This window comes from Frieseomelitta varia, unplaced genomic scaffold, assembly GCF_011392965.1.
Source record: "Frieseomelitta varia isolate USP_RPSP 00005682 unplaced genomic scaffold, Fvar_1.2 scaffold_258, whole genome shotgun sequence".
NCBI classification, from domain to species: domain Eukaryota; kingdom Metazoa; phylum Arthropoda; class Insecta; order Hymenoptera; family Apidae; genus Frieseomelitta; species Frieseomelitta varia.
In genome coordinates, this window is record NW_025109988.1 from 179,916 (window position 1) to 205,786 (window position 25,871).

Genomic DNA, 25,871 nt, shown 5'->3' on the forward strand with positions numbered 1-25,871 from the left:
AGAAATTCGAATGACCAAAAAGTTAGAATATACAGTACAATATTGCAATCTTACATAATAATACAATTAAAAAATAATCGTAACGTACAGTATTATACGTACGATATACAATGCACAAATATAACAAGCAATATTATAATTATTTTACAATTGTATTATTATAATTACATTATTCATGTCACATAGTTTATGGTACTCTGAATATGCTTAAAACGTCCGCAAGAAAGTTAAAAATTCCTCAAACCCTGGGAATATTAAAACAAACGTACGTAACTCAGGTAGGTAAAACACGAAGGATCTACCTCGTACGCAGTGCATTGTTCATCACGTTTTATACCAAAAATCCGAAGCGATGTTTCACCACCGGAGCGTCAACTATAACTCGTAATTGCCGCGAGACTCGCCATCGTAGCGTGAAAAAGGAGACGCGCGAGCTCGTTAAGAGGAAGAAAAATGAACTTCATTTCCTCTCGCGCTCCTCCTCTCGCACGCGTTTCCGTCACACACAGAAATATCGTTATAACCACGCGATCATTTCCGCGACGACGTCGTATTTCCTGTTAAGCAAATGATCCTGCGACTCGCGTCATTTCACTGGATATTTAATAGCGAGTGGTAATAGCCGATGGACCGGATCTAAGTGTTACCCTTCTGAGCTCCCTTTTCACGGGCTTTTACACCCAATTTCTCTCCTCGCCTCGAGCAAAAAATTTATAAGAAGTCGCTCATTTATAACGCCGTCAATGTCTGGAACGAATGTTCGTTTCACTCGCGAGTTCCCAATTTTTTCTTTTCCTTCCAAGTTCTTCTCTTTTTTGATATACGAAGCGGTGAATTTCCATCGTAACAGTCGAACAATGGCGTCTTCAACTCTTTTTTTCTTTTTTTTTTTTTTTGTAAACCAGGGAGGTTCGTTCGATCTATCATATGTTGCGGTCAGAGCTGGGTGAAATGCTATTTTAAATGGCAAATGGTAAATAGATATTTTATTTCATATCATGCGTGTATTTTTTGAGAATAAAATATTTTATTTGTTTAAAAATAAAACATTTTACTTGTAAAACGTTTCTAAGATAATATTTCCAAATAGTATTTTGTTTGAAAATTTTGCTGTTTTATTTATTTAATTTATTATCAGCAAATAAAATATTTTTATTTTACTAAATCATAGTGTAAGATATATTTATTTTGGTAATCTAATATGAACGAAGTACTTTTCCTCTGCATTATAAATATATATTTTGCGGTGAATTAATTTTTTTTATTTTCGATGTTTCTGCCTGTTTCAAATGCAGAGGAGTTTAATATTGTCTAGTAATTGAATAATCTACTATCCCTGGCGGAAAGTTTCCGATCAGATCCGATTTAAAAAAACATCGAAATCCTTCGTGCAAGAGAATCCAATTGAAATCACTGATTCCAGTTTACAATGCGTGTTTCAGGCAAATATAACAATACGTAATTCTACGTAAAATGTTGTTTTTAGTATTTCAACTATAAATTTGGGTATTCGATTCGTTCAGAATTTGATCTACTCTCAGATATTTGCCAGCAGTTTTCGTTGATAATTTTTCGTCCAAGTGGCGTCCCTAATTTTTGAAGAGAAAGCCCAGCAACAGGACAAAATTTGAAACGACTTTGACATGTCAGTTGCGTTACGACGAAACTGTTAATTACACACTACACGTGATCTTACACGAAACTTCAATCCACACGTGAGAAAATACGTGAAAAAGAACAAAAGCAGTCTCTGCTATTACAGAAAATATTACGCTGAGAATTCGCCAAACATTGAGAACGAACGCGTTGCAGAAACATTTTGAAACATTTTTATATCATCGTCATAATACTTTCACGATAATGTCGCCAGAAATGCGCTCGTATCTTTTCGAAAGAAAGAGGGGAAAAAAAGTTCATAAATCTGGAAACACGAGTGGGATGCATATCTTGTCTTCGAGATTTAATGCACGCGTGATCTGCGACGGTATCGTAGACGGTGAAATTTACGTCAGGCAATTTCGAGCTCGCAACAAATAATTTATAAAACAATCGGATCTCGCATTTCACGTTTTTTGTCGAATTTCGTCGAAAATTATTTTCTCCCGCTTGCCATTGTTGGCACACGCGCGCGTATTAACAGGTTCGCACGAACCGATCCTTCATAATGCACTGAGTGTTTTATATTAAATAATTCTAAATTAATTAAAGGGAACAACGTAATTGAAACGAATTTTCTATTATGCGTTTGTTCACGTTCTGAATCCCACGCTCGATGAACGATATATATTTATACGTATCGTGGAATACTTGATCTTTTGTAAATAAATATATCATCTACCTAGAGATATTACACATAGAAATTGAAAAGCTATCAAGTAGATAATAAGAAAGTAATTAAAAATAACAATAGGTAAATCAAGCCAGTCACGTTTCATCTCGTATTTGTTGAAATTCTTTCACTTTAATATTCACTGTTTATCGAATCTCGTTGTTTGAATCTGAAAAGCGTGCGAAATTTAAACGTAACATCAAAGGAAAGATCTAGCTGTGATTACCCAAGTCGGTAGTTAGTATTTAAAATTATAAGATATTAATATCCTATAATTTCCTGTTGACGTAAATATTAAGAGAAGTTATTTTGAATTTTAAATCTTTATAATCTTTAACTTAAATTTATCAAAAATTTGCAAACATTTTGTTATTAAAATATTTATTTTAGGTTTTATTTTTAATTTAATTTATATTAAATATTAATTTAAAGACAATTTTAGTTAAATCATATTTTGCGTTTCCCTTTATTTGTACGTTGCCAAAGGTTAACTGTCTCTCTCTCTCTCTCTCTCTCTCTCTCTCTTTCTCTCTGCAACGTTAACAACGAAAGGGTGAAACTAACGTAAAAGAAAGAGTTCACAAAAGCCACGGAAGAAGAAGCTACCAGTTTAGGTAGCAGAAGCACTCACGCTCTATCTAAATTTACGTCTGCTTAAAAGAGATCCACGTTATGGAATAAGCAACGAAAAGCAGCTGAAAGCCACTTATCTTGAAAATGTCAACACAGAACGGGGATGCATAGAGCGTTTGTAAGAAATATCGAGTCGTAGAAATTTGTATTTGTGTTGAGGCGCGTGTGAGATGTCGATTTTTCATGTGAAAATTACCGCCTATTTAATCAATTACCAATTACGTAGTTGCGTCATTCTAGATTTATAGGAATTGTGGAATTTAAAATGTTTCTTTCTTCAAATTTCTTGCTTCTAAAATTCAGCGGTTGTTAATTAATCGCCAGATAGAATCTAATAATTCAAACAGCGCGTGAACATTTCACGCACAACGACAAATCAACCGAAAAGATGATTAAAAGAAGAGATCGTTACTAGACCGCGGACCATTATGCAATTTCAAATGTTCCCAATCGAAATTTAAAGAACAGAGATTTCTGAATAGAAATTTAACGAAAAACGCAGCAGTTCTGAAAATTTGTATATCTTTAAATTTTTCATATACGTGCGTAAAAATTATAGAAATCCAATGACTAAGAATGCATCGACAAATATCATAATATTTTTGATGAAACATGTTTGTAGGGTAGCAAACAAAATTCTGATTTAGTCACAATATTATATAATCATTCATACAGCTCAATTTATACAGTCATTTTTTATAGTTTAATTTTTACAGTCGTTTCAATCCCAACTGAACCAACCAATCGATACGATATATATTACACTCTGCGTTATCGACTCTGTATCTTCCATTATTTTTCATCTCGCACACTCCGTCCAGTATTATTCATATTCATCGAAATGCTCCAACTTTATTTGTTCCGTGCTACACGGAATTTATATTTATATTCATAGAAACATGAAAATACAAAAAAAAAAAAAAAAAAAAAAAAAAAAAAAAAAAGAAAAAGAAAGAAGAAAAAATCGCAATATAACGCTGACATTTGAACGACAGCGGCAACCGAAAGCGCAAGTATTCGCAGAGCAAATTCCACAGGTCCAAAATCCCCGCCCACCAATCCCGTTCTTCGCGAAATGTCAAAAGTGCATCAAGTTCGGTTGATGGTGCGTGCACGCGCGCACGGCGATTAACACGAAGGAAGCAATTTACGATCATCCGGAGAGTTTTATTAAACCGACGATTATTGGCGGAACGTAGCCGACGAATTCCACTGAATTAAACGGAGGCACGATACGTTGAGACTCGCGAGACTTGGGAGACCGTCATACAGGTCTCGTCCCACAGATCGCGAAACGCGCTCTGGCAATTAAACGTTGAACCCGGCCCAGGTTGATCGCCTGTCGCTTTTACGATCAATTTACCATTCCCCGTTCGACAAGTCAACGGGCTCGACAGCCGGCCCGACGTTTCGCCGTGTTTCATTAGCGACCGCACCGGAAGCGGCCGGTGCGGCCATCGCACTTCCGGCGAAATACTCGACCGGCTACCGGTGTTCCAAGGGAACAAGGTATTTCGATCAGTGTCAGTCCCTCAACGTCACCGCGAGAGACTTCTGCCACGAGCAGACCTCGAAATTTCCACCGAGTTCCACCTATTCCCTGCCCACGCTCGATTCCGCATCAACTCGATTAACCGAGTTCACCCCAACGCTGCTTCATCATGCGCGTTGAACGCCCATCGAAAGAGCAGCGGTTTCGCGACACTGTTCTCCATCTTTCGACGATTTCACAATTGGACTGCAGAGTTAGCGAAGCTTGGCAAGTAGATTCGAAAGTAAAAAGATAGTTCTACTTTCGAGTACTTACGCTTGAACTTGAACGCGATGGATTCGAATCGTTTAAGAATACTCCGTGGTGTTAGAAAGGTAACCTTATATCTGTCACTTATTCGAAACTTTTTTTCTCTGTTTTATTCTCATTGTTTAGAGTCGACCACTTGTATGGGTTTTCAGCGACTTGGAGTTAATTTGTACAATTTATTGTAAATGTTAGAAAGTGTATTAGTCTTAGGACTGATTCTTTATTGTCATTGAGGGAAGGATTTATCTTCAGTAGACAATAATATATTCCACAGTCGTATATATTGAACTTTGCACAAATTACAAATTGAGGATGGATTGAGGACATACTGGTGGGGATTATTCGAAACTGTTCGTTCTGAGAATGGCATTTTAATAATATTTATAATCACTTTCGTTATAACTTCGATGCGTAATTTAATTTTTAATCATCGACTATCATTCGTCTTGTTTATTTACTATAGCATTGTTTTTTCATTTTTCCTAAGAATTGTTTTTTAATCTGAGCATAATGGCAGCGTTGGTGAAAGAGTATTTTTTAAAGCTGGGAAAAATATAATACATTATATTATAAATATTACATAATTTATAATTTATAATCTATAAATATTATAAATATAAATATAATTTATAACATTATAAATATGATAAATATAATACATTAATAAGAAAAGAGATAGATTGCTAATAAGGTTATGTAAACCTAACCTAAATCTAACCCGTTGAAGACGTTATTGTGTTAATGCACAATTTCATTTGGAACTCTCTTCAATTAATTTGTGCTTTCAAACTCTGTTTTTTTTTTCAATATTGAGACTATGAAACGAAATTTCGAGGGTTCGTTCAATATTTTTCTACGTAGCTTCTGTAATTTCATAAGATATCAAAAAAATTACGATACCATAATAAATTATTGCTTGATCCTTAATCTTTTAAATCAAGTTAGTAACACGAAAAGTCGATTACACATTTTCGTTTTAAAAATCTTTAAAAACTTTGCTAACAAAATTCGTCCCAATTTCATTGCAAAGGCAAAAAAAATTTGAAAATCTCCTTTCTTTACTAAAGAAAAAAGACAGGGAAAGGTCGTCGGTGGTTTGACAATGGCCGGCAGATAAAACTTCTTGCCCGACTTTTTGTTCTTTCTTTCCACGTGTCGTATCACAGAAAAAGAATTCGGAGAGAGACCGACGGATCTAACATGACATAATGAGACTCCTGTTTGAGATTTCTCTCTGTTCTATTCCTTGCTTTGCTTTTAAAGTTAAAAACGACGCGAAAGTCCAATGTCAGGTCACGAACGTTACAACTGTTATAATATTTTCCACACTTTAAGGGTTGTTTTTACGACTTAAGCCTTAAATAGATCAGACGATCCTGAATAAGTTCATTGTTCGAAATATGCACAATTGTCTATCAATAGATCAAAAACCTATGACAAATGAATTAAAAATAATTCGCACTTGATAGTTCCTACTGTTTGTTCGACGTTCACTTGTTTATACGGCGATACATTTACACAATATCCAGCCATGTTTTGTTCACACACGTTAAAAACTTTTACTACCGACGAAACAATTAAATTCAAATTGTTTTTCCTTTTGTTCATCATCTTTTGATAACTGAATTATTAATCATGTTATTAATAATATTCTATAACAATGGTGCCGATAAATATATTTGCCACGTTTTCAGTGAATCCTAATTGATTCATCACTGCGACGCACAAATGTTTGAACAGCAATATTTTATGTCTTCATCCTAAAATTAGTCGCTCAGATCATTCCATGCGAATTTGATTTAATTTCATTCCGACCAAACTACGAAATCTAACAACAAAGTCGAGAAAGTAGAAATTGTCCTGAATGTTACATGAACAATGATTTTGAGTATCGGATAAACTTTCGTCTTTTCGTCGCAATTTTTTTTTTTTTAAGTATTACCACTGTCTGGCAACTGTCGCACTGTGAACCCACGCGCATCAAGAGTAAAGGCTAGGATCTGCAATTTATGGGAAAGTTTACCGAACGAAAGAGATTTTCTGCAGAAAAAAAATGAGTCTGTGGGCGTTGCGTATGAGTTTTTAAATGACAACTCCCGCAATTATTTTAAAGGTGACTCAGAACAAGAGAAAGACATAAAATACATTTCAAAAAGGTAGTCATAGTTTATAAATTATAAATATACTGTCATTAATCTTGACAATCACAATGAATTTATAATGCAATCGAAAATCGATACAACTGAAAAATTATCGTAAAGATGTCAAAACGACGTGCTCCAAATCTCTTTATTTTCTCTGTTAGCAAACATGTACGAGTGCTTTTGAGAAAAATTAATGTTGACTTTTTATTAAATCAGGAACATATTTACTCTCATCATGGAGCTTTAATTATAATTAAAGGTACAAGCTGCGTATATTGTATTTAAATACACGTTGAAAATCCGCTAAAACTTGGATCCTGAATGTTATATACTCGCAGCAAATATTTGGACTGCATAGTCGCGTTATCCTGTTATTTAATAACGATGAAAAAATTCTGACGCGGTGGAATCACAGGTATAAATAATTGCTGAATTTTTGCAAAAATCTCGTAATTCCGAGAATACAATTTAAAAGATAGAAATTATTTTTAAACCATATAGTTTCACGTGAAATTTCTTCTAAACGGGGAAATAATTCGCAGTCTAATTATAATTTCGCGAATTTTATCCTATCAGACACCGGTTGATACAATTTTCGTCACATTTATCTAAAAAAAGAAAAAAAAAAAAAAATCCAAATAAAATCTCCACGCACTGTAACTAAATGAATTAACTAGCAGCTGGTTCGCGGACCATAACGAGTGACCGAACCGTACACAATAATTTGTTGATTTTTGTTTCTTTTGAACTCGTCGGTGTGTTATATCGCTGAATAGAAATTATTGAAAAGTAATAAACTTTGTCTTTCATTTGTCTTGCCTGCGTTACATTTTAAATATATACTCGAAACTCAGAAAATGTTGCGAAACAAAACAAATGCGGGTGGCACCGTCATTCCAGCGCAAATGTGCTGGCAACTGATTGCGGACCATAACGAGTGACCAAACCGTACACGATAATCCGTCGCTTTCGTTTCGAACTCGTCGGTATGATATCACTCGATAGAAATTATCGAGAAGTAATAAATTTATTATTTATTATTTTGCACGAATTATACTTAATTATGCTTAAAACTGAGAAAACATTGGAATTTTTTTCGGGACACAAAACAATTCTCGACGCGCGTGGCACCGTCATTCCACCGCAAGAGGCTGAAGCGATGACGTGAAGACTCGACGAAATGTTTCGCCAGGTATCGCGTTGACGATCGAACAGGCAACGGGATTTGCGAAACTGGAAATCACCAAGGATTTCATCGTTGTCAACTGTTATCCCGCAGCCTCGGCTGTCTCCGATTTCATCGCGAATTCCAGCGAGTTTCCATCAACAGCCGAGTTCCAACTCGGGTAACTGCGTTACCGTCTCTGCCCGAAGCTAGTAACAGGCTCGAACGGGCACTCAATATCGTTCGAAACTCATCGAAATTCTATTAACGAAGAGGAGAAACGCCAACTCTTCGCACCGTGTCCAAGTGGCTCGCGTTGTCTGGATCTTAAAAATACCGGGATTCGACGAGGTACGAGGAGCAACTGGTCGTTCAATTACTCGCCCTCGGGCAACGAGACACTTTGTCCGGACACCTTCCGAATTACTTCGCGTTATCTCCGAGTCCCCTGAGAGGTTAATCGAATAACTAAGCGCGAGGACCTCGTTCGAAGCTTTAACGAGCAACGCGTGCAACGCGACGCTAATAACGCCGCGGCGATTACATCGTTATTAATTATTTCCGGCTCTTGGGATTGTTGTTTGCTATCTGTTAGTTGCTGTTGGTGTAAATGCACGCGACACTCCCGTGGCGTCCGATATGGAAAACGGATTAATACGCCCTTCGTGGAAGTTAATATGCGGCGATCAACTTGAAAGATGGCGCGGATTGTAAATGATTCGCGTGATTATTTATTGGCACGATGAAGAGAACAACTCAATGTGTTCGGGATCAACGTTAACAGTTAGTGGATCTATCGACGATCAAAGTGTAAAAAAAAAAATTGAAAAAAATTGAGAAATGAAAGTGAAGGGAAACAGGAAAAAGTTTAACGCATGCTTCTGTTTATGTATTTTAAAATATAATTGAAAATTTAATATAAAATTTAATTTTATAATATAATTTATATTATTTATATAATAAAAATTATATATCATTACAATGTGTGTTATTTATATAATAATAATAAAAATTTTATAATATAATATAATTAAAAATCATTCCAATCTCTAAGAGCACGCTGTTATAAATATATAAAAATTCTAAATTGATCGTTTCGACTGTTTTTGATAGTTCTAGCGTTAAAAGAGAGAAGAGTGGAATTTAATTTTGTTAATTTTCGGTTAGAAATCGAAGGATTAATTCACTGCGCGATCAATGAGTATAAAAATTTCAGTTGTTTTAATTATAATGCTCGTTGCGTTGTAAATTCTTGCTCGTGAATAAATTATTTTTCGCTACGTAGATGCTTGCATATATATTTGACGTATGCATATCAATATATTACTGCGTAATATTATTAATATTATAATGTTATTACAATATATTATTAATATAATATATTATTATGTTATTATAATGTATTAATATTAATATTGTAATGTTAATGTAATGTTACTTTTATTGAAGAGCACTTCTGTACTCTCACAGTCAGAGACTTCATCCAATTTGAGCATAATTAAAAATGTTCAAGTCTATACTCTGTATAGTTCCCAGTCTCTGTGTTACTCGTGTTCGACACGAATTCGAAATCTTTCGAAAAATTCAGAACATTTGATAAAATAACAAGTACAGACAATCCGAGTAAAAATACGAGCTACAATCCGTATAAATAAACTAAAATTGGGACATCGATAAATAAAAATCACCGGCAATTGACGAATTTCAATCTTTATATGTAAAATTCGCTCGCACGTTCCAATTTTATTAAAAATACTGAAAAATGTGGAAGATTTCGAACGTTTTTAAAAAATAATCAGAAACTGTGTTTGTACCACCGTTTGACTGAATAATATTAAAAATTTGGATTTATTGCGTTCGACATAAAACATATTAAAAAAGAAGATGAGAAACGTAATATTAGCAGAGCCCAGCATCCATCTTCGTTCTGCAAACCTAACTATAATTCAATCCAAAATGCTAATGTTAATCGTCCCTGATGATAATTGCCATTTATCGATCTGTTCAATCGTGCGTGGTGTCATTCACAGAAATTATTATTAATGATGATGGACTCGTACGCAAATTCGATTCGGAATTAATCTCGACTATCTGGTGACCGTTATAATTAAAAGAATTTTGATCGCATTATACCGTTACTAAGTTAATTAAATAGCCGTAGTATTTAGAAAATGTTCGACCGACTAACCACGCGTGATGGCAGAAAATTAATTTAAAATTAATATCTCTCTATAATATACGAAAATTAGCAATTTTTAATATTCTATTAATTCAACGTTCTTCCTTTATAATTTAATTCTAAAATTAACGTAACAGTGGACAACTTGGTACGAAAGCCTCGTAATAAGAAAAGCAGAAAATCAATACCGAATAATAAATAATTTCTCTATTTTACTATGTGTGAAATAATAAAACAATATTGTTATAATTGTTGCATCTACTATAACAAAACAATATAATCATAATATAATATAATTAAAACAATATAACTATAATTGCATCTACTAAACATTACATTGTTACTCATATTACTCGCCCTTCCAAATATCCTAATAACGCAGAAAAACCCACTTGTCTAGTGGTTCGAAGCAAAAACCATAACTTCGACCAGCGTTCATCTGGAATGAAACTCGGCTGGAACCATAATTGAATGAGAATCGAAGAGCGTACGAACGAATTTCCACGCGTAATTAAATACCGATTAAACCTTTCCACGCTGGCCGAATTACACGCAAGAAGCTCGGGAACAAATATACGAACGGTGAGGAACAATGAGAGGCTCGCTCGAAAGGAGGAAACGAGGGTGCACGCGGTGTAATTAGTCCCCGCGTCGTGTCTCAATTTTCACGCTGGAAATTGACTCGTTACCAGCCGGAGAGCAGCTACGTTACTTTTCCAACTTCTATTATCTAACTTCCATTCTTACGTAGGTAGCCTTTGTAGCCTCGGCGAGCTGCATCGCGGCTTGATTACGTTGCTATTTAACGAGTTTAAAGAGCAACAAAGATGATAGCAAGCGTAATCGGCGCAGGATTACACGGCTGTTCCCTGAACGTACAGATTAACAAATAGGTTAACAATCCTGTTCCGACAGTCATTCCCGTTGCATTTGTTATTAAATTGTTATCTGATTCTTTCACAAGAATAAATAATATGCAATTGTGAACAATTATAGTAGTTGATATAGTATAATACAGTACAATATGATATGGTAGTAATTAATAATAATTGTTAACATTGTTCATGTTGACAATGGATAATAATAATTATTATTCATCTACGTGTTATTTTTTAAATATTTAAAGCACAGTGTTAATGAATGATATGGTGGTTGAAATTACCCATTTTGTTATTGCTCGTTTATTATTATTCAGATTCTCGTATATTTCTTATATTCTTATATATATATAATGTGTATTAGAGATATACTATAATATTATAATATTATAATAGTATAATAATATAATATTATAATATTATAACAGTATAATAGTATAATATTATAATAGTATAATAGTATAATATTATAATATTATAACAGTATAATAATATAATATTATAACTGTATAATAGTATAATATTATAATATTGTAATATTATAACAGTATTATAGTATAATATTATAATAGTATAATAGTATAATATTATAATATTATAACAGTATAATAACATAATAGTATAGTATTATAATATTATAATAGTATAATAGTATAATATTATAATATTATAATATTATATTATTAACAGTATAATAGTATAATATTATAATATTATATTATTAACAGTATAATAGTATAATAGTATAATATTATAATACTGTATATTATATATTATATTATATTGTGAGCTTCATTTACGTGTTATTTTTTTTAAATATTTAGAGTATGTAATAAAAAGGCATAATAATTTAAATTACCTGTATATTTTATTATTACTAGTTTATTTCATTTATTATTTATTATTTCCCCATATATTTTTCGTATATTTCCATTTTCATAGTATATATATCAGACATATTGTATAAAAGATACATGTATTATACTATATATATTAGACATATGTTACAATATATTATATATATATATATTTATTTATTTATGAAGTTTCGATAGTTAGATTATCTATCGAAAAGCAGATTCAGTACCACACGAAAAAAATTATTCCCTCACGATCGGTCCAAATGTGATAAGAATATATATTCTAAAAAAAAAAAAAAAATACGCTCCCCTCATCTCAATCAGCCCTTTAAACCAGATACAGCGTCGCGTTTGATGCAACGAAAATTCCCCGAACGAGCGGATTCGTCGTAACGGGGATTCGTCGGCCGATCGTATCGGACGTTGAATAATTTATGGTACGTCGATTCGTAACTTAAGACTGGTGTCGGGTCAGGCAGGCTACCGTCTCTCGAAATGTGTGTTCCGCAGAAGCGTGAAAATGTCACCCTTTTGTATGAATAAACGCGGAACGAGAAACGTAGTTACGTACAGAGAACGGGAATTTACGGGCGGGTGTAAATGTCACACGGTTGTCTCGTTCGCTCGCTGAAAACTCGTAAACTATCGTTGATAACCGATTAACGGATTTGGGTCATCGGTCGCGCGAACTATTCCCCTTCCCGACGGTGGATGCAAAGCAAACAAAGGATCGTAAAGGTTGAACGTCGAGAGAATCTCGAGAATCTCCTCTTTTCTTCTACTATAATTTTGAGATTGTTCAGATGATAAAGGTCGACTCCGCCCGGCGCGTGATATTAAATTTCGAGCGACGAGGTAATTGTGTCGCGATTTTGAAAAAGAGAATTAGATAAAAGAAAATACACGAGAATAATTTGGCATAAAAATTTAGAAGAATGTCGTTTATATGATACAGACGACGGTATTGAAATTTTATCAGGGATATACGAATTGCTAAGGAATTCGCGATTACGGGGCTTGCTATGGTTTTGTCAAAATTTTGGACAAACAAAGTATTCGTGTATTCAATGTTATAATAAATAATTTCACGTGTAATGTTTGTCTAAATATATTTCTAGCCGAGACGTTCGTGTCTTATTTATTAATTATAACAATTGAGTTAGTTTGAACCAAGTATAATCGTAAAAATGCAGATATTTATCTAATACGTATCTAAATGTATAAATTTAAGGTATGACACTTCTCACAACATTCAATAGATGAAATAATTGTCTATCTATGTTCTGTTTCTTAATTACCTTCGTGAAGTTGAAATGAAAATGAAATTGCACGAACGTCTGAAGAGAAAGAAATAAAATTGTACGAATGAATATTTATTCTTGGACCAATTAAATCAAGTAACACCAGAAAATATCGCAACATTTCTCCATAAAAATCATGGCGTCTAAATTGAAATTTTCTCACGATCGATCGAACCTTTCCCTCCTCCAGGTGAACGACGACGTGTCCACTTGTGATAATTCTACAAATACCCTAAGTCTTTCACCGAGGTACAAGTAAATTACCAGTCACACGCGACAGTCACACAAATTAAACGCGAAACGATCCAAAGCGCAGTGTCAATGCATTTAACGTCAAGTGACGAGCTGCATATACGCAGAGCCCTTGTTAGTTAGCCGGGACCGCAAATTCAGAATTAGGATTGTGCATCAAATATTTACCGACCACTTGTCCCATAGTTATCCAAGCGTGGGAATCCCGAAGACTCGGACTCTGTGTGCAATCTTCGTAGAATGGGTAGGCAAAGTTTTTCTTTCTCTCAATTAGCGAATTTCACGTGCTCGGTCAATGTCGATGACAGAGAAAAAGAAAGAGAAATACCCGATCGGACAGTTTTTTAATTTAAATATATAACTTGCGTGACATCGTGGCGTCTGGGTTCGAGTATTAATCCTTTGAACTCGTACTAGAACTGGCAATAAAAATTTACTGTAATAAAAAAGTAATCTGTGCAATTTCTGAAATCTCACTAAACAATAGTCGTTTGCAAGTTTTGTAAGTTTACATCATATATTTATTTAGTTATATAGTTATTATATATTTATTATATTAGTTATATAGTTGATATATTTGTTAACTATATTATTAATTATTAGCTATTATATTACTAATTATATTTATATTAGTTACACATTTATTAGTTATACAGTTATTATATTTATATATATTATATAATATTTATTATATTATATATTAGTTATACAGTTATACAGTTATTATATTTATTATATATCAATACAGTGTTATAACAAATAATTTATAACACAGTTTATGACAAATAATCGTCCACATACATATGCAATTGGACAATTCGTCCCCGAGTGCAAACACTAATTTTTTCCATCTCAAAGGTGGATTATGAAGATACACAAGATAGTGATGGTGAATTTAAATTTACCAATATCAATAATATAAATTAATAAATAGTTCTTCCGATAATGAATGCAAGCGATTTGTTATCTCCTAAGAGGAAAAGAAATCAAGTTTTAAAATATTTATCTGGCAATGAAACTGATGCTTTAATTTACCTAATTTACCTTAAAATAAATAAGCAGACACAACAATATTGAGAACAAATCGAATTCAAAGGGTTAATAAGTAGACTGCGGATTTTTACGCATTATTTGCGGGAAATTTAAAGGGGCAAAGATATTAAATAATATTAAATAACAATGTTAATAATATTATATGATATTAAACATTAATATTAAAGTTAATAATACTAAACAAAGTTATAAAGTATTGATAAATATTTAATTCCTACTTTAACGGCAAATTCTCCCTTTTACAAATGAAAATGACGAAAATTGTTGCGCGAAACGGCAAGTTTATATCCTTCCGGTTCGGTTTGCCCGTTTCCACGAAACGATACGCGTTTTATGTCGTTAATATTTCGAAAAGTGAATCGCGTTCAGAGCAGGTCGCCGCGGTGCTTCCTGACGTGCGATGCATCATAAATCTCCGACAATAAAGATAACATTTCTGACAGGAAGCGGAACTAGAATCATGCGATTCGGATCTGTGTACGAGTATACGCGCCCGCCGTTTATTCGCGTAATACGGTATATTCAGGAATTATTTACAATTTACACGTCGCATTTAACCGCGTTTAAAAAGGAAATTCACGTTGGACGTGCATTCATTTACCTACCTAAGCGTTAGTAATTTATTATCCTAGTTACTGTCAACTACCATTAAAAACCGGGGAAACAAATGATAAGCCATAAATCGTTATTACGGATTAACAAGCACTAATGAATGATTTTTTTTTCAACTGCAGTTGCCTAATTGCAGTAGCCTGACGGTTGCGAACGATAATTAATAACTAGTCTCAACCCTAAGTTGTTAGCATTCATCCACTGTCAGGGAATCACGTTCCGCTCAAACAAAGATTGATCGTCTCAAGGAATTTTGTAGTTTGTAATTTACTTCGATAGACGACAATATTAAGTATATTTTTCGTACAATTTCACCCCTTTCTGTCCAGCAATTCGTAAGCCAACTGCGGATTTTTACGCAAATTCATGCATTTGATACAATTAAAAATATAAAAATATAAAGAAATTAAAAACTAAAAGTTAAAACAATTAATTTAAAATTAAATATAAAATCAATATAATATTTTAATTTAAAATTGAAATACAAAAAAATTAAAAACTAAAAGTTAAAACAATTAATTTAAAATTAAATATAAAATTAATATAATATTTTAATTTAAAATTGAAATACAAAAAAATTAAAAACTAAAAGTTAAAACAATTAATTTAAAGTTAAATATAAAATTAAATATTTTAATTTAAAATTGAAATACAAAAAAATTAAAAACTAAAAGTTGAAACAATTAATTTAAAGTTAAATATAAAATTAAATATTTTAATTTAAAATTGAAATACAAAAAAATTAAAAACTAAAAGTTGGAACAATTAACTTAAAGTTAAATATAAACTTAAATATTTCAATTTAAAATTGAATTATAAAAAAATTAAAAATTAAAAACATAAAAATATAATTATTTTAAAAATAACGGAAGGTTAACGGTGGAAATTTGTTTTATGTACGAAACATCACTCTAAGCACCGTGCTTCCAATATTTTGCGAATCTTTTCCAAAAAAATGCGCAAAACTCCAAAATTTTCCAAAAATGCAAAGTATTAATAGTTCTTATACTTTAACTCGGACGATTTGAATGCGAGTAACTTGATTGATTTAAACGAGACTTTGAAACAACTGAACTTTGTATCGTAATTGAAACGATTGAATCCTTGATGTTATAAGAGCAAAGAGAAAACGAGAGGAAAAAAAAAAACGTACGATGTCTTGTCCGTGTTTGACGTTAACTGGTTCGAGGTTAGTGGCGAGGGAAAGAATTCTGTTCTTGAAAAAATCGTGCGACGAACGCAACGAGCGAACGAGGCGATTAATTTTTCCGCGGCGAGAAGATTGTTTTAAATGCAATTTGTACTCGCGGCAGTGAAATGGAACGATAAAATCAACCGTTCCGAATTGGTATTATATTGTTTCAAGTTGCCAATCTCTTTTATATCCTTTTCCAGTCGCGTTTGGTTAAAAGAGTTCCCAATTGACTTTAAAACTGATATAACGAAAGAACGTAAATTTAACTAACTGACGTGTCTTTTATGTCTTACAGTTAGTTAGCTTTATTGCACTGTCGACCTTTCTCTAATCTTCTCCGGTAATTTGTAAGTTCATAGTAACAGTTCATAGTTTCAAATATGAAAAGGCATAAATCGTTAATATTTCGTAGAATTAGATTTTATAAATTTCTAACGCGATTTTTAATTGTGAAATCTTTATGTTCGTTAAAGAGAATCAATATTTACAAATAATATATATTTATTAAATATAGAATCTCGAATTCGTTAAATGCAAGCTTCAAACGAAACTTGCAAGTGGTTAGAAAATGTCTTCAAACGAGTAATCACGACGAAAGATAGAGTGAGACTTTATATTAGCTTACGCGAAATATCCCAACGACAGAATCTGTTATGGGGCTAATCATTTTGAAGCTCCATACCGTTTGATTACCCTAACGCGATTCCCCCGAAAACGGTGAAATTAAACATCAATAATAGAATCGATCTCAACTGTTACAAAAATACCTTAAACATAACAGACACGGCAGTAAGACCATAAGTAATATATTATAAATAGCGTACAATAACATTCTTGACAGAGCGCTAAGACTTCTTGTAAGCATTAAAAATTATAGAAGCTGTTATTGCTATAGAAATATCATAATAAATCCATTGTAGACAAGAATTCCAACAACTTTTATAGAAAATAATTTACGCGATCGGAATACTACAAATTGTATCTATTTAAATATGTTTGTCTAATAAATTGTATTTATTTTAAATCGTATTTATTATAAATCGTATCTATTTAAATACCAGTGTTTGAATATGGCAGGTATCATGATATTGAGTTACAGTTTTTTCGTACAAATAATTTAAATATTTTTATAGATAGAAACCAATCTGACTTACTTCGATTTGAACTCGAATCGTGTAAGATTTTTAAAAGCCGAACAGACTTAATTATTAAATTTCTATATTTAAAATTTATCTTAATTCTAAAATGTTACGCTATTATAGGTAATTTATTCTATTAATTTTAAATTAAAGATCAAATTATTTTTCTTTAATTAAAGTTTCTTGAAATTAAAATTTATTACATTTAATAATTCTCCCAATTAAATATTAATTTAAATTTTATATTAAATGCAAAAAGTAAATTAATATAAAATTCTACAGGGTCTAATCGTCCCATAAAAACATTTTAACATTATTATTAAAATTTTAAATTCATTCAGTATACATTTCATTGATCCTTTTATTCCAGATTTCGTTTAAAAATCAATTGATTATGCTACCTTTGTACAGATAATACTTTGTACTAGGTATTATGAACCAATATAACCAACATGTCTAATGTAATCGTAACAGTGTTAATGAAATATCGAAACATTTTCAGACGCGTAATATATTCATCGAAATACGAAATGTTTATGATATTTTCGTGAGCACTATATCATGTTTATCAGAGGTTCTTCCTGGCGATCCTGCTGAAAAACAGATTGTTTTGTAATTGGATTGCCATGGTTCCTCTGTAAAAAGTAATCTTGCTTAAACTGCCCTGCCGGATACGGATGGTGATAAAAAAGCCGGGTGTCTGTAAAAATCTGCGAGCGAATTTACATTCTTTCCCTCGAAAGGTTAAAGAAATACGAGCTGAGTCGAGTGTGTTCCGATTACAAGAAATTTTGACGCGTTGCGAAAAATATTGAAGCACAGATTCAGTCACGAAGGTCTATGTGCACATGCGCAAATTTTTAGAAAATGTCAATTGAATGATAACAAGAAATCAAACGATTTATTTTACAATTACTGTGGGTTAGAGGCGGTTTAATTTCAACTAACTTTAAATTAATTAAGAACTATCCAAAATTCTCATCTTCTTGTTTTAAATATACGAAATTTGATAGATACGATTGATTGTATATCACGTAGAATAAATTTTTTTAGTTTTAATTTATTAATAAAGTTTAACGAACCTAATCATCTAATGTTAATCTCAATCATTTAACGACGTCGGGAACATTTTGTTCTCGCAACTCGCGTGAGGTATATACCATTCAATTCTAAATTAATATTAGGTTGCGAACTGTCAACTAATATTCTTCCGGTTACGAAATTCTGTACCATTAAAGTCAATCAACGTTAATCAACAAAGAACACAAATTATCCTGCTTATTTTCTGCTATCATAAAGCATGATATTCGGAAAACTGACAACCTTCGTTGTAAATCTCTGACCGTCGTAAATAAAACATACGCTAATTAGTGTAACTATATGATACGACGAAAATGGAAACGAATTGACCGAGATTGAACCTCGGTCAGGCTCGTTTCAATAATTCATCGGCAACTCGTATAAAGCAAGAGTTCCGACGAAAATAGGACATACTATCGGCGTGAAATCCTGCATCCCTGGCCGCTCGAAATTACAAGCCACTTAAAATCGGCCGATGGATCGCACAATGGAAAATGTAAATTATCGGTCTACTACCTTGGTATTCTGTCGTAGCTGTCCCAGCTGGTAAGACAGTTGTAGCTGCTGTATCTGCTCGAAGTCGTCATAGCTAATGCCTTTCTCGATCGCACATACTGAGTTTTTCTTATATTCACCGATTCACCCCCGAATCCAGGCAACGCAAAAACCCTTTTCTCGAATTCACCTATTCATCACTCTGAAGCAGTCACGATTATCCGTGATTTTTCACATATTCTTGCGAAAATCCTTTGCAAACTGTTCAATCTTTAACAATCATTTCTCTCTCGTTTTTTTCCTTTTTTTTCTTTTTTCTTTTTTTTGCTTTCTCTTTAAATTCACCAGGCGTCGGTGATTTTCCACGCTAGCAGAGGGATGGGAACGTTCTTTTCTCTTGTTTTGTGCCTTTGTTTCTTTTCTTCTTCTTCTCTCGCGGCGTGAATAAAACGGAGAAAAAGCGGTTCGCTTCGTGCGCCGCGCGCGCGACGATTTCGCAGGGGACGAGGTCGATAAACGACGCTTGTTTCGCGGGAAGGAAAAAAAAAAAAAAAAAAGAAAAAACACGGACACACTCGACGCGATGCACAGGTCTTTTTCTAGCGTTTATCTAGCGCGTTCCGCGTAGTTACGCTCGCGTAGTTACAATTCGGCGATCGGAGTCGTAAAAAATAAACGCGTCTTGCACGGTCGACGCGTGACACACGCACGCACGCAAGAACAACGGATCGATAAAACTATGTCACTACTAGTTGGACCGCGACGTTAGGATAGATCGTTTCTCTATCGAGTTGGACCACGTTTCGTCGTCTCTGCTTGTCTTTTTTTTTTTTCTTTTTTTTTCACCCTTCGCCCTCCTCTCGAAACAACGGTTAAAACGATAAACGTCGATTAAATTCTACACTTAATTACCAGCCACCTGGGACACGGCACACGCACGCGTAGACAATAACGCGTGCCACGCGCCTGCCTCTCTGTATGTGTGTGTCTGTGTGTCTGTGTGTGTGTGTATGTGTGTATGTATACGTGTGTGTATTAAAAATACTCTACGTTTTTGGACCCGCCAACCAGCGTGCTCGATAATATCGGTAATTAGGAAGAAAACGGTACGGCCGCCTGTTTGCTCCGCTGCGAGACACACACACACCGCCCTCGGGAATCTTCTTCTTCTTCTTCTTCTTCTTCTTCTTCTTCTTCTTCAGGAGTCTTCTTCTCGCAAAGGACGACTCGCCCTCTCCTCCAGCCAACCGTACACTTACTTTATTACGTTAAATTGGTTCAACGGGGGCGAACGAACCCGTCGTCACCCGTAATTCCACCGCTCTTTCTACTTTTTTTCTCTTTTTTTCTTTTCTTTTTTTTCTCTTTTTTTTTTTTTTTGTTTCGCTTCTCCTTCACGTCCTCTGACGTCTTTCTTCTCCACCCCTTTTTTTTCTCTCGTTCCTTCTCCTTTCTTCTCTCCTCGTTATTTCCTTCTCCGTCTCCGCTCGCTCCTCTAATGAAATCCTCCAGTCACGTTAGCACGCCTGAGGGAATGATCGCAATGGATTGTAACGGTGGAGCTTGAGAAGCAGCCACGGATGACACGTTCCCGGAGAGAAAGACGTCAGCATGCTCCCACGTTGCAAGGCCACGAATTACCGCGAGAGAGCCGAGAGAGGAGCGTCCCCGAGAAGGTTCACCCCGACGCTCGTCCCCCCCTCTCGTCGATCGTCAACAACGACGATTAAAAAACTTCTTCTTCTTCTCTCTCTCTCTCTCTCTCTCTCTCTCTCTCTCGATTTCTCTCTCTCTCTCTCTCTCTCTCACGCACACACACACACTCAGTCAATCGTTATGTTGATTCGCTCGATACGTTGTCCCGACGATTCCTCTCGTCGGAACCTCTCCGTCGATCTCCCCGCGACGACTGACTCGCCTCGTCGACGACGAGGCACCGCTGCTTCGTCCACTCGGGATCCAAGGACGTTTGGGGATCCTCCGGCTCGATTGGTCCCGGCACAAGCTCGTCGAACATAATCCGCGATACCGTTGACACCCGAGCGACACACGTTCGCCGAAACGACACTGTTTGCCTGGCGCACCACCGTTTCCCACGCGAACAGTAAAACTGTAAAAATTCTATCGGGGGGAACTCGACGTTTCACCGATGATCTTCCTCGTCGATCGAAGAACGAACACAGGGTGACAAGCAACTCTTCTGTTTGAGGCTGAAACTTTTCTCGACCGAGGAGACTGAAACTTTTTCTTTTTTTTTCTTTTCTTCTCTTTCTTTTCTCTTCTTTTCTTGTCTTCAATCGAAGATTGGGACGGGGACAGACAGGTGATCGACGATCCTGTCACGGCCGTCGGTGGTCACGGTGCGTCCTCTTCAGCTGGAGGCAACGGCATTTCCTCTTGAGGTACCGCATCTTTTGGAACGTTCGGCGTGTCGCGAGTCAGCGGGCAGCTTCAAGCGGAAACGCGGCGCTCTCGAGGTTTCATTAGCCCGCCGTTGAGGCATCGAGAGAGGTTGCCGCGCAGGCAGCTCTCCTCTCGCCAAGCTCCCGCAACCACAAGGCGCTTCGCGTGGCCTGGCCCAGCGCCGACTAGCGGGTTCAGCCTCAAGCTTCCGTTTCGTTCTGCCCGTTCGCCGACTTCCGCGCAAGCTCGCCGCCAACTCTCCCCTCCTAATTTTCCGACTCACTCACTCTCTCTCTCTCTCTATATATATATACATATCTCCACTTGCTTTTCGCGTGGAAGCCAGGCTCTCTCCTGTTCGCATAATGAGAGAAAAAGACATAGAGCGGAGAGAGAAGGTGACTGGAAAAATAGACGAAAAATAATAAATCGCCATCGGATCCAGCACGTCTGGCACGCTTTCCGCTTCGATGTGCTCTCGCCAACTTCTCCCCCACTGTCGCCGACAAATTCCATCGTCTCTCGCGTAGCAATCGCGTGATTGCCGCGCGATACGTAGACAAGAGGCCTGCGAGTTCCGCGTAATCGAGCCCCGGCTCTGATTACCACGATCTTCCATTGTCCTCCTCCTCATCCCTCGCGTTCGCCAATTTTTCCCTCGCAGTATTTGCGGATGAATTGCAGTGATTCGATTAAGCAGACGGGGACGTGAAGTTTTTCCAACTTGCCTCGAAGCGTTACAAGTCGCCGAGCAGCTGCGCGGATGAGATACGCGCTTTGAAACGTTTCGCGAACGGCGCGTTTCCGTCGCGGAGATTTCGACGATATTTGAATTGTTCTCTCTCGAGTAAAAAAGTATACGCAAAATGCAACGTGAATGCTAAGTTGTAAAATTAATGTCACAGTAAAGCGATGAAATTTACCTTTATTATTGTTATATACCATTATAGCTTTCTTTAAGTTCGTATATATGACGAATTATTATAATGTTAATAATATTATAGCGAAATGGTAAGAATTGTATTTTTTTTTAACTTGGTAAGATTAAACTGTGAAATTATAAAATTTTGTTACATATAACAAATTATAAAATTATTGTATAATAATATGTATATTATATTTAATATATATTTTAAAATTTAGTATGTAAATTGTAAAATTAAATAATTAAATTAAATTGTCGAATTTAGGTGAAAAATTTGTTTATATGATGAAGAAATATTATATTAATATATTATAATAAAATGGTAAGAATTGTATTTTTTTTTAACTTGGTAAGATTAAACTGTGAAATTGTAAAATTTTGTTACATACATATAACAAATTATAAAATTATTGTATAACAATATGTATATTATATTTAATATATATTTTAAAAATTAGTATGTAAATTGTAAAATTAAATAATTAAATGAAATTGTCGAACTTAGGTGAAAAATTTGTGTGTGTGATGAAGAAATATTATATTAATATATTATAATAAAATGGTAAGAATTGTATTTTTTTTTAATTTCGTAAGATTAAATTGTGAAATTGTAAAATTTTATTATACAAATATAATAAATTATAAAATTATTGTATAATAATATATATATTATATTTAATGTATATATTTTAAAAATTATTATTATGTAAATTGTAAAGTTAAATAATTGAATTAAATTGTCGAACTTGGATGAAAACTTTGTGTATATGAAGAAATATTATATTAATACATTATAATAAAATGATGAAGATTATACTTTCCTTTAATTTGTCTGATTTAGCTGGAAGACTCGTACATGTGATGAAATATTATAATAATAATAATATTATAGTAAAACAGTAAAAGTTATATACTTTTCAATTTCATAAAATTGTTGAACTCACGTGGAAGATTTGCGCAGACGATGACAAAATATTGTTTAAATCTACAGAATTTCACGATACAATATAAAATATAATACCGCGTATAATACATATTGTACAATATGCTTCGCAATAGATTAAGCACATAATAGCTCGAAATCAAAATATGAAAAGTGTAAGAGGGTTTCTCTCCGACTATCCCCATTAGGTCACCGAGTAACGTGAAACGCGAAACGTGAGAAGCAAATATTTGAAAGACCTCGATATCGGCCCTGGATTTCGTTATTGTCGAATTATCAAACTCCTCCCTCCACCTTGTTCTTTATTTTATCGACAACGAAACCGTATTCCTGTGTAATGTTACCATTTCCATATGGCTGTGCCTCGTTTCGCACACGATCCCTGTTCCTTTCTCGATTTTATATCTCCGTTTGCAACGAAACATGCACGACGATAGCGCGCAGCACGCGAAACACGCATAATATACTTCGAAACCCCCGATATTTGTTTTTTTTTCCCAACGAGTTCCACCGGCCAGAGAACGAATAATAATCCTAAAAATAATAATCCATAATATTTATGCACTTGCGTCATCGTTACCTTTCTTATTTCCTATACACTGTACCACTATATACTGAAATTATATCGCCACGATCCAGTAGTAATTTTAGATCGACGAATTTTGATGAAGAAGAACAAAAAAAAAGAACAATCTTCTCGTATTAATATCCATTTGAATTTATAAAATTCCCTCGAAATGTTCATCAACGTAGAAAATAACGAGATACGTATAATGAAAAATTTTTGTAACAAAAATCAAAATGAACGTTTGACGTCCATATATATATTTTTTTTTGTATTGATACGTACATATATATATATATTTTTTTTTAAACAAAGAACCTTCGTTAGAAACGCGCTGAATCGTCAACTACCGTGTTTAATTCATTAAAAAAAAAAAAAAAGAAAAGAACAATACCGAGGTAAAAGTGCGACCTCTCCCTCCCCGGATGTTAATTACATTACGTTCCTCCTACATAACTTTTAAATTTACGAGATCGCCGTGACGCGCATCGCATCGCATCGCATCGCATCGCGTCGCATCGCGTCGCGTCGCAGTCGGTTCAGGCTCCAATTTCAAGAATCGCCTCCTCGTGCACCGGCAGATCTTCATCTCTAATTCAAAGTGCACCACCGCTGGTGCACTGGACTCGTAATTAAATCAACCAAGGCTTTCCGCGCCGGGCTTGAAAATAAGAGTCGAAATGTCGAAGAACACCGAGAGCATCCATACCGTGCCGACATTTCACCGCAATTTCACAATTTCTATCTTTGTCACGGGACATTTTGCAGTCCCACGCGAATTTGAGATAGACCTCAAAGGAGCACGATTCTTTGCTCTTGTTGCGTAAATCGGTAAAGGAGAGATACACGGAGGATCGTCAATAGTTTGTCTACACGTGGCGAATGTGGTTGTTCTCTCGCTAATCATGATTTTGATCCGATAGGGGAGGACCTCGATATGGAGATACGTCATATCGAGATGGATTTCACAGCGGCAATATTGCGCAATTCGAAAGGAACGGTAGATAGGACTGATTCTCTTGTTAATCAAGTCGAAAGCAATGTGATTAGACTGCGGTGATAATACCACGTGTTACGTACACGTGTGATCTATTATCGGGGACTAAAAGCAGTCCTAATATCGGAACAGAGGTCGATGCAGAGGGGAGAAGAGGATTGTCCTCTAGAAATGGCGACAAATGTAAAAATAGAATAAAATAAAACTAGAATTATGTATTTATACTGAGTAAAAAGAAACGAATTATAAATTTTATATTTTGTACTTTATATCTTTGTATAACTAATTTTTATGATGTAATTTTTAACATAAACATAACATAATTAGTATAATTTTGTATAAATTGGAGATTTTTTTAATTTTACATTAGTGCATAAATATGTTATTAATAGAATAGTGTTTATACCGAGTAAAAAGAAACGAATTATAAATTTTATATTTTGTACTTTATATCTTTGTATAACTAATTTTTATGATGTAATTTTTAACATAAGTATAACATAATTAGTATAATTTTGTACGAACTGGAGATTTTTTAATTTTACATTAGTGCATAAATATGTTATTAATAGAATTATGTGTTTATACTGAGTAAAAAGAAACGAATTATAAATTTTATATTTTGTACTTTATATCTGTGTATAACTAATTTTTATGATGTAATTTTTAACATAAGTATAACATAATTAGTATAATTTTGTATGAACTGGAGATTTTTTAATTTTACATTAGTGCATAAATATGTTATTAATAGAATTATGTGTTTATACTGAGTAAAAAGAAACGAATTATAAATTTTATATTTTATACTTTATATCTTTGTATAACTAATTTTTATAATGTAATTTTTAACATAAATATAACATAATTAGTATAATTTTGTATAAATTGGAGATTTTTTAATTTCACATTAGTGCATAAA

General features: G+C 34.2%; 1 protein-coding gene and 2 long non-coding RNA genes across 3 annotated transcripts in view; 1 reads left to right on the forward strand and 2 right to left on the reverse strand.

The window, feature by feature from the left end:
* LOC122528750 (potassium channel subfamily T member 2-like) overlaps nucleotides 1-21,980 on the reverse strand; it is a 142,736-nt gene extending 120,756 nt beyond the window's left edge. Inside the window, exon 1 of the mRNA XM_043654199.1 lies at nucleotides 19,138-21,980. Coding sequence (XP_043510134.1) covers nucleotides 19,138-19,208 — 71 coding nt within the window. The 5' untranslated portion in view covers nucleotides 19,209-21,980. The remainder of the gene's footprint in view (nucleotides 1-19,137) is intronic.
* On the reverse strand, nucleotides 5,532-17,637 carry LOC122528777. Its single transcript, XR_006306663.1, has 3 exons — nucleotides 17,500-17,637; nucleotides 6,170-6,175; nucleotides 5,532-5,544 (listed from the first exon to the last, which is right to left on the reverse strand). It is a non-coding gene; the product is annotated as an uncharacterized LOC122528777 (long non-coding RNA).
* LOC122528778 lies at nucleotides 14,465-17,641 on the forward strand. The gene is made up of 3 exons (XR_006306665.1): nucleotides 14,465-14,475; nucleotides 15,882-15,900; nucleotides 17,496-17,641. It is a non-coding gene; the product is annotated as an uncharacterized LOC122528778 (long non-coding RNA).
* Nucleotides 21,981-25,871: the final 3,891 nt, after the last annotated feature.